General features: G+C 26.9%; 1 protein-coding gene across 1 annotated transcript; it reads right to left on the bottom strand.

Annotated features, from left to right (window-relative positions):
• Positions 1-1,681: 1,681 nt before the first annotated feature.
• Positions 1,682-3,321, bottom strand: EIN_199470 (neurofilament medium polypeptide, putative; the record flags this gene model as incomplete). The annotated part of the gene is made up of 5 exons (XM_004256561.1): positions 1,682-1,938; positions 1,987-2,131; positions 2,234-2,694; positions 2,758-2,972; positions 3,023-3,321. 5 exons carry the CDS (start codon positions 3,319-3,321, stop codon positions 1,682-1,684), a joined length of 1,377 nt encoding a protein of 458 aa, XP_004256609.1.
• Between the last annotated feature and the right edge of the window lie 7,313 nt (positions 3,322-10,634).

Genomic DNA, 10,634 nt, shown 5'->3' with positions numbered 1-10,634 from the left:
CAAACAAATATACAACACTAAAATTGATCAAATTATTAAATCAGAAAAATTCATCAATGCGAAGAAACAACACGAAGAAAAAGAAGAAGCTGGGAGAATGAAGTTACAAAAAGAAAAAGAAGCCGAGAGAATGCAGCGCGAACACATCACACTTGAAGAAAAAGCCAATCTTGAAAATTTGACGGGGTACAAAATAGGAAGTGTTGTGTTTAATTCGGATAAAGACAATTGGTCAAAAAACAATTCAGTGTTTGATGCAAAAATCATTAACAAAAGCAACTTGTGTTTTTTGGTAGAAGACACAAATCACAACAAGTTTGGTGGCGTGTACACTGGAAATATCAATAATGTTAACAAATGTATCAACAGTGGCAGTTCTTACATCTTTTCACTTGTGAGAAATGGCACTTTGAATCCAAAAAAGTTTGGTAAAGGTGGAAATAACACCGGTTATGAATTTTGGATTGGTCCTCAAGACTATCTCGGTCTCTTTGCATTTGGTGGTGGTTGTGATATATATGTATACAAGAAAGGTTTAAATGGGAGTTATTGCGACCCATCCACTTACACCGCCAAAGACAACGATTTGACTGATAATCGCAATTTTACACCAAAGAGTGTTGTTGTCTACCAACTTAACTAACTTTTGTCATTTTTTATTTCAAACTTTGCAAGGCATTGACTCCAAAATTGTCCCTTTTGTAATTTGCCACGTCACCACAACTTGAATTAATGTACACAGTTTTAACAAAATCTGTCCTTTTTGAAGGGTCGGACAGACGAAAAGAAAACGGTTTTCACCCTTCAAATCTAACACTGGAACGAACACTCGATTAGGATATCTTGATGTTTTTTTTCAGGCATCTCCTCTTTGTGTCAAGTATCTTCCGGAGATGGATTCACGACGCCGCAACTCGCCGGGTTCAACAAGTTTCGACAGTTGCGGCATATCTACTCTCTGTGTCCCTTTGTATCTTTCTGAAGTATGTTAATTGAAAAGTAGTTTGGTATTTTTATTTATTATGGGTTTATTCAAACTACAAACTATAGTAATTAACCATTAAAATCATATTAAAGTTGATATTTTCATCTAAAAACAAATAGCACATATGTTGATATAATTAATTATAATTTAATAATTTGGTAACACAATTTATTTTTTTGAAGCAAAAAACTCAGAAAAGATCAATAGACTTTATCACATGATTAGAATATTACAATTGACAGTATATAGTAAATTGACTATTTTAAATAAATAAAAACATCAGTGATGTTGTGAAATGAATCGCTACTTTTTAATGTATTTTTGCGTTCTACAGATAAAGTTAATATGATTAAATCAATTTGTATCAATTTTGTATCGAAACTCTATTTTCTTATTAAAAAAAACATCACAATCTTTTTTGTCATTGGAAATATCCATCACTCAATGAAAATTATTTGAAAAGGCATCTTTCAAAGACTCGAGGCATCTAGTTGAAATTAAACTATAAAAAAATAATAATAATAGTATATTTTTTGATAAATAGACTTTTGTATTTAAATAGATTTTAATTTAAAAAAACTATAAAACAATATAATAATTATTTATCCTTGTCTTTTTGTGTTTTACTTGAATCAACCTGTTCTTAGTCTTCAAAAGTAATTGCACTCACCCGATTAACTTCAAGTTGTTTGTTGTTCAGATATTCACCAAATTTTCTGATATGTCTTCCAACTCGGCAGTTCTCAATTCGCCATCTCTGACTGATTGTTGAGTCTTCTTCAAATCGGATTGTGTCTTACCAATTTGAGTGTTGAAAGTAGACTCCTTCTGTTCGAATTCTGCAAGCTTTCTCTCAGCCTCTTCAACCTTTCTAGCATACTGTTTAGCTTGTTTCTTAGCTTTAGCAGCCGTGTTTTGTGCTTCTTCTTTTTCTGTTTCGATTCCTTCCAATTCTGTTTCTTATTTTGCTTTCAATTTAGCAATGGAAGCTCCAGTAGCACCAGCATCCGCCAATTTAGCTTCTGAATCGGTGACTTTAGCTCCGAGTCTTTGAGTTTCTTTGTCGGCTTCTTGTTTCATTGCTCTCTCCTTCTCAAGTTCCTTCTGTGAATCAGTTTTTCGAACAGCATCTGCACTGTCAGCCTTCTGTCTTTATTCATCTAGTTGAGTTTGGATTTCAGCAATTCTTGCATTTAGCATGTTCTTTTCTTCTTCTTGAGCAACAGAAGCCGGTGCACTGACTTAAACTTTAAGTGATGAAACTTGTGGATTGAGTGCTTTAACTTGGTCTTCCATCTTTTTTCTTCTATCAGATTGGTCCGCTGCAGTCTTCTCGGCCTCCGCTTTGTCGTCCAATGCCATCTTCTTTTGTGCTTCAAGTGCCTTAATCTGTGATTCATAATTCTCAATCTTCGAAGCGTCTTCGACAGACGACTTCTTCATTTCCTTCTTAGCAGCATCAAGTTGTGTGTTCTGATCTTTCAACACAGCAACCGCCTTCTCCAAATCAGCAATATCGTCTTCCTTCTCGTGCAATTGTGTCTCAAGATCCTTTAAATTGTCTTCTTCGGCTTCAAGCTTTTTCTTCAAGTCAGAAATTTCGCCTTCCTTATCTTCAATGTCTTTGTTCAACACAGTGATGACACTGTCCTTCTTAGCAACAGTCGCTTTGTGTTCAGTAATTTTATCTTGAAGTCCTTGATTATCAACTTCAAGTTACTTGTACTCAGTGGTTAACTTGCCCAAGTCTTCCTTTCCTCTCTTAACATCACCTTGGAGTTCTTCAATGTGTTCTTGGTCTTCTTGTGACTTCATATCTGCCTCATCAAGTGCTATCTTCTTCGACTCAATGTCTTCTTTAAGCTTTTGGACTAAAGTTTCCAAGTCGACGTTCTTGATTTTCATCTCAGCAAATGCCTTCTCAGCGGCTTCTCTCTTTGCGATTTCTACAGCAAGCTTCTTCTTTAAAAGCTTCAATTTCTTTGTCCTTAGCTGCGGTTCCTCATCGACTCTTCTTCTCTTAAGAATTGATCTAACCTTTTGAACAATCTGAACCAATTTCTGAATTGGTACCAAATGTGGATGGTGTCTTGAATGACATTAATAGCAATCTGTTCAATGAGTTTTCTTTGTGAAATTGCTTTTGCACACATATGAAGACCACCAACAAGTTCAGTGTCTCTGTTTTCTCTAATCTCTTCGATTTCAGCAAGAACACCAACCTTAGAGAAAATCTTGATCTTACCAAATCTAAATTCTTCAGTGTTCACTTTTGCCTTGCCATCCTTCTTGTACTTCTCACAAATTTGTTTCATGAGATCTTTGACTACTAGCATGACGTCTGAAATCTTCTTGTTGATGTTAGTTTCAAGGAAGAAGTATCTCTTCAAGAATTCGTTGTAGATGATTCTGTTTGGATACCCAAGACGAGTAATTCTAATACCTTCCAAGACACCATTGCATCTCAATTGCTTCAAAACAGTCGAGTCAATGAAGTAGCGTCTTGTCTTCTGTGTATTTAAAAAACGCAGATAATATAGTGTGGTGTAGTCATTCTCAATTTCTTCATAAGATCATCAAGTTGTTTTCTGTGGTTAGATCCTACAGTCAAGAACTTGGCACCTCTCTTACCCTTGTTGGGTCCACCAGCCGAAACTCCGAAGTCATCACCACCGGCAATATGCAAACTGAACAATTCTGAAATGAACTTCCTTTGAGAAACCAAGAAAGTCTCTTTTATATGTGGTTTCAACGGATTTTTGTTCTTTCAAATTCTGTCAATATCATCATATCTGAGTTTTATATAAATTTTTCAATTTTACTTATTTACTAATTTATTTTATTTTGACAAACTCGAATTATTTCATTTTTTACTGAATTACAAAAAAGATGAAAAAAATAATTATGAGATCACAATGTTTTTTTTGTTTGATGTAATCTCTTTTCTGAATATTCAAGGAATGACGTATCCTTGTTTTTCAATAATAAACTGTTTTTCAAAACTCTGTACTGGGATGACCCAATTTATTGGACAAATAATTCCTAAATTATTTTTTCTTTGCTTAACCCTCATTTTTTGTTCAAAATATTTACTCGTAAAAAACAAAATAACAAACTTGATTTTTTTTTAAAATTTACTTGACAAATAAATCTTGCACCAAAAATTTACTTGAAAAATATAAAAAACAAACTTGGGATTAAAATTTTGATTACCATAACACAATTTTTGCCTAAAAAAGAAAACACAATTTTTTAATTAAATGTCCATGTTTACAGAATCACCAAGTCGTGTTTTGGATAAAAATGAAAAGTACTAATGAGTAAAACAAGCATTGAGAGAAGATAAATAGGTTAACACTATACAATTGAAAAAGTTTTATTTTTTATTTTTTAACTGTTTATTTCATTTAATACTGTAGTAATTAGCGAACTTGTTTGTTTTTCAATGTTTGTTGTTTTATGTATTCGATGGCTATTATTTAATTGTTAAAATAAATAGAAAATGATTATTAGTAAAAGTATTATATCATTCAACGCAATTGTGTCGTCCATCACATCGTTTGTTTATTGTTTTATTGTCGTTTATTTTGTGTTTATCTGAAAGATAGAATTTTACTCACGTTTAGTTACAAAACGAACCACTAACCAAAAAAACGAACCTGGAAAATCGGGAAAGATTTGCCTAAATTTTGGGTGCTTTCCCGATTTTTTGTTCAATAATTGAAATTGTATTGATTTTTAAGGGTTTAAAACTGTGTACCGTTGTTGTTTCAACGAAAAGGAAAATAAAAAATAAAACAGATAAAAAATAGTAAATAATGGGAAATTAGGACAAAGGGTTTTTATAAATTTTGGAAACGGTACAGAGTTTTGGAATACAGTTTAAATATTCAAATTGAAAAGTTATATAAATCATTTTTACATTCTGATACAGTAAAAAGCATCTATTTGTGGGTCAATGGACCAATCAAATGCAAAACCCACAAATAATTATTTTGCTCTGGAACTTGAATTTAGGTACACTTAAATAAAAATTATAGTATTTTTATAATTAAAATACTTAAATATCATTAATATCTTACATTTTTTATGTATAAAATAGTGAAAAGAATTTACTACACAATTCCATGATAAACCATAGTCCGGCAAATAGAATTTCATTTTATTTTTTACATAGAAAGTCCATAACTTGCGGCAAATTAAACGAAAAAAATACCAATATTTTGTTTTTTGTTTTGTTAGTTACTCAAAATGAAATTCAGAAAAATCTTTAAAAACTATTTTGGGGTTTTAATAAAATACTTGTGTTAATTTTAACATTATTTTTAAAAATTAATAATTTACTATATATTTACAATTAAAAATTACTATATATTAACATGAAAAAACAAAACTCATATGAAATAAAAACATCCATATAAACAAAATTAATTTTAATTTTTTTGTTTAAATTAATGGTATTTATTATTATTATAAATATTAACTGATATAATAGTTAATAGTTAATAGTTAATAGTTAATAGTTAATAGTTAATAGTTAATAGTTAATAGTTAATAGTTAATAGTTAATAGTTAATAGTTAATAGTTAATAGTTAATAGTTAATAGTTAATAGTTAATAGTTAATAGTTACAGTAAAAAGGGTCTATTTGTCGAGATCTTAGCACAAAAAATAATTTATTTGTCGGATTTGAAAGAATTTTTCAGAAAGTTCGTTTTAATATTGATTTTTATTTTTAAGTAAAAATTTGGTTTAAATTCAACAAAAGGTACAAATTCGAGAACAAATAATTTAATTGTCGTAAACCCAAATGATTGGCCAGTTGTGCGATAAATCGACTCGTTCGACAAATAAGATTGCGACAAATAGACCCTTTTCACTGTAATTGTAAATAATAATAGTAATAATTTTAATTATAAAAATATATAAATAACAATTAATAGTAATGTAATATGTTTGTTATAAACAAAGTAAATTTTGTTTGTTTTATTTTTTAGAATGTTATATTTTCGAATAAATAATTAATTATTTAATTATTCGAAGTCAAATAAAACGAAAGGACGGACATGGGGACAAAGGACGGGAATATAGGCCGAAGGACTTCCTTTGTGATTTAGGGACGTCCTCCTTTGTATAAAGACGTCCTTTCTATTATTTTTGTTTCTGCCGCGTTTCTAAAACTATATATAGAGTTATAATATTACTATGAATTTACTAATATAAAATATAATTATTTCCAAAAATAAATTTAATCAAAGACAAATTTTAAACAACAAGTAATTTCGTTATAAATTAATGATTTTAAAAATTAATTAAAATTTGACATTCACAAAAAAAGTCAACACATTAATATATATAATACCCGAGTTGTTATATGATGAGAAATACTTGATATTAGTGGTATTTATCCACTTGTAATAACTGTTTTATTTTTGAAATGTTTACATAAAAATGAAATTAAAAAACATAAAATATGATTTTAAAAGATACAAATCAATATATCATGAAAAGCGACCAAATGAAAAGTTTTGGAGTGATAAAAAATAATATTCACGTCGAAAAACATAAGTACAAAAACGTAAAAAAAATAATAACAAATAATAAAAATATTGATTTCATACATAAGATGTTAATTATAAAAATAATATATATAAATTAATATGTTATTAAAATTAAATATTCATAGTTTTTAAAATAATTTTTTAAATATAAAAGTTTGTAGTGATAATTAAATAAATAAAGATTTGAAAAAAATACCTAAACATATCTTAGCTAAACAAATGAATAACATTGTACGTATGAGGAATTATCAGGTTGACAAAAATGAAATACAAGGCAAATAATAAAAAATGATAGTTTAATGAAGTTATTATATTATTATATTAATTGTTCACACGTTTTTGACAATACAAATTTCAATCTTAATAAATAATGATTTTAACATAATAATTTATATTAATTATAAATAAATATTGTAAAATGAACTTTAACGTGTGATCAATTTTTTACCAATTGTTTTTCAAATATAAAAAATGAAAATAAATAATAGTATTAAACAAAATTATAATAATAACTATAAAAAACAAAATGGATGGTGATAAAGTTGTTAAAAAGGTTGTAGTTTTGGTTGGCGACACAAATACTAGTAAAACAGTGACACTCTCGAAAATTCAAGGTGATATCAACCCAAACACGATTCATACCATTGGTATAGCATTTGCAGTTTGTTTAACATTTTCGTAAATAAGTTAATTAAGCGTGAGACAAAATACTTCTACTTAGACAGAATGTTTATAAAATCGCAATTTTGGGATACAGGTTTGTCTTCTAAAATTTACATTAAATTTATATACTTTATATAAATGTTAATTTATAATATATCATACAATATTATATTACAAAACATTGGTTATTGGATTTAATTCAATTTTAATTTATTGTATCAATCAATATAATATAATTATAATTATATTATAGTATCAAAAATTATTTTATAATATTACATATTAATTTGTTGTTTTTATAAATAATGATTTTAAAAATTAAGACAATTTATAATAATAATATTATAATTGTAATTATGTATCAATTGTATAATTCATCATTTTTTGCAAATCATTTAATATTAAATAAAAAATGTTGTTTATTTCTAATTAATGAATTTTAACAACAATAAATATTTAACAAAATAGATGGATCTGAAAATAATCGACATTTTTTGCCAGCTTTATGTCGGTTTGTTAAACTGTAATAAATAATAAACAAAAATCAATGATTTTGTAGTAATAATGATTATACTGTTTTTATTGTAAATTATATTTTAATATATTTTTCTAAACGTTGATTTTCACTGAATTTTTTATAACAGTTTTATTTAAATAAATGTTAAATTTAATTGCATTTTTAATATTTCGATTATAATATGACTTATACATATATTATATTTATAATTTAAAATATTAGTAATTTCAATGATTTTTTTCCATTCAATAACATCATTAAAAAAATGTTATAATATAATTACTGAAATTTATATTATTTTTGATTTTTTAAGACATATACTTATTTATAAAGCAATAACAAAAAGAAATGCAAACGCAAACGCTATTATTTTCTTTTATTCTGTAAATAAAAAGGAGACATTTGAACTTCTTGAGCATCTTGTAAATGAAATCAAATTGAATATTCATGATAAAGATAACGTTAATATCGTGAAATTCATTATTTGTGGTACACGAAACGATCTTATAAGTCAAAGAGTTGTTTCGAAAATCAAAGCAGTAAATTTTGCAAAACAAAATGGATGTGTCTATGTTGAAATAGGAGAACAAGTCAATCTATTAACAAATGTGTTAATTGAAGAAGTGTTTAATTTATATAACCAAAATTCAAACGATGAACCAAAAATTCTTTCAGCAGCTGAAAGAGATAAGGAAATGTGTCCCATTTTTTAATCTTTATTTTTTACTGTTTATTTTATAGAATATCGAAAGGTGTTCAAAAATACAAATAATTTTGATTGTTCAATTGACCAAATAAAATCAAAGACCAAATATAAGTAGGAAGTAAAATAAATAGTTTTAAAATGGATTTAAGTGTTTTATTTGGTGTACCTTTTACGCTTTTTTTCCAACCCGTTATTTAAAAATTAACCATTGGGAAATACATCCTTCTGATAATTACATGGTCAGCTGTAGTAAATATATATTAATCGTTATTTGTTAATTAAATTGTTATTTTGTTTTACAAGATTTTAAACGAGTTTAAAAAAAATATAACAAACAAATTTAATAAGTGCTAAAATAACAAATAAACAAATGATACTTTATTTGCAAATTTTATTCATTTGAATTGCTGGTTAATAAATGAAAACCTATTTATCGTAAATTTGTATTTTAAATAAAAAATCAAATTTGTATATTTTATTCAGTATTAATATAATTTTTTATTTGAAAAGTTATTTTAAATTAAATTAAATTTCGCTATTTAATAAAATTTGAAAAACATTAAAAAACATTTAAAAACTATCATTTAAAAAAAATAATATGAATTTTTATGAAATCATGACAAAACAAAATCAATTAAATAATTCATCAATAATATTATTAAGCGAATTAATAATTCCAAAACTTGATTATTATTAAATTCATTTTGTTAAAAATGTTTTTTGGTTTTTAAAAAATGTAATTAAAAAACATAATTATGTATTTGTGAAAAATAATAATTTTTTATCTCATTTAATAAATCACATTACAGTAAAAATTCTATCGGTGTGTGGAGTCATGAAAATGGTTTTCCCAAGGTGTGTAAATTTTTTTTCTTTTCTTTTTTAATTTCTGGCAAAAAAACTAAAAAATAATGAAATTTGTAAAACAATCCACAATGGAGAAAAATGACAAAATGTATTTTTTTGTTTTTTTATGAGAAAAAACGCGACACGTGTAAACATACAATAATATTGTGATTTTTTTTAAATTGTTTAATTGTTTAGAATAAGAACAACGCATTGTGTTTTTGTATAAACATGTGAACTTTTGGTGCGGATTCTTGTCAATTTACAACTCGAGTGTACCTTGATAATTGCTTCAATTGCTTCTTTGTCTTTTGTTGATAATGTTGAAAAAATTTGCTTGTTCACTGTGTTATTACACGGTAGCATAAGGTGAGTGTCGATTTTTAGCCTCAAAAGTCATCATCTTGTCGTCCTTTGCCTTGAACTTCTTTGCGTCTGCAACCACCTTGTCCACCTGTGCCTTTGAGAATCTTCTTCCCTGTTGTCTCGTTTTCAGGCGACACATTTAATATCCCATTTGCATTTGTGTCAAATGTGACTTCAACAGTGAGACTCCATGTAGTGCTAATAAGATACCAAACAACCCAACCTTGTCAAACAGGTTGCAATGTGATATCATAGATGCCTCGCCCTCAAAGACTTGGATGAGCAAGCCAGGCTGGTTGTCTGCATGTGTCGTAAATATCTGTGACGTTCTTGCTGAAATTAATAAGTTTTGTGGAATTGATTTTTTCATCACACCAATCACAAGCGTGCTCTTGTGATTGGTGTGTGGAAGTCGGTGCATTTTTATTATCATTTAAAGTTTAATATTTTTTGATGAGCATTTTATGCTTTTCTTTTGTTATCTTTTTTGAATTTATTTTTGTTTGATAATTTTTCTCTTTTTAAGTTTTTATTACCAAGTCTTTACTCTTTTAAAATAAAAACAATTTTGCAATTGACATTATTTTTAAGGGTTTTGGTCCCAAATATGTGGGAAATCATTATATTCTATCGGTTTGTAGGTCACTTTTGATTGGTCAAAACCACACACAGATAGAATTTCTACTGTATTCTTTTTTGATATAACTTTAAAAATAATTTAATATTAATTGTATTATGATGGTTAAATTAATAAAAATACAATTTATCAAAGTTGTTTTATTATCAACAATTAAAATAAACAAAAACAATACAAAGTCTTTATCACAGTTTTTTATTAATTATAATTATTAAAATTTTCATAAACAACTTTTCAACTTCTATATTAATTAATTTAATCTTTACACATTTTAATCCATATAAACACAAATTAATTTTGTCAAATTTACTTGATATGTATTTTATTCAATAACATAGTATTACAATACACTT

The sequence above is a fragment of the Entamoeba invadens genome (genome assembly GCF_000330505.1).
Source record: "Entamoeba invadens IP1 unplaced genomic scaffold scaff_1105074724671, whole genome shotgun sequence".
Lineage (NCBI taxonomy): Eukaryota > Evosea > Mastigamoebida > Endamoebidae > Entamoeba > Entamoeba invadens.
The sequence above is the reverse complement of the archived record's forward strand: the minus strand, read 5'-3'. Positions and strand labels throughout refer to the sequence as shown.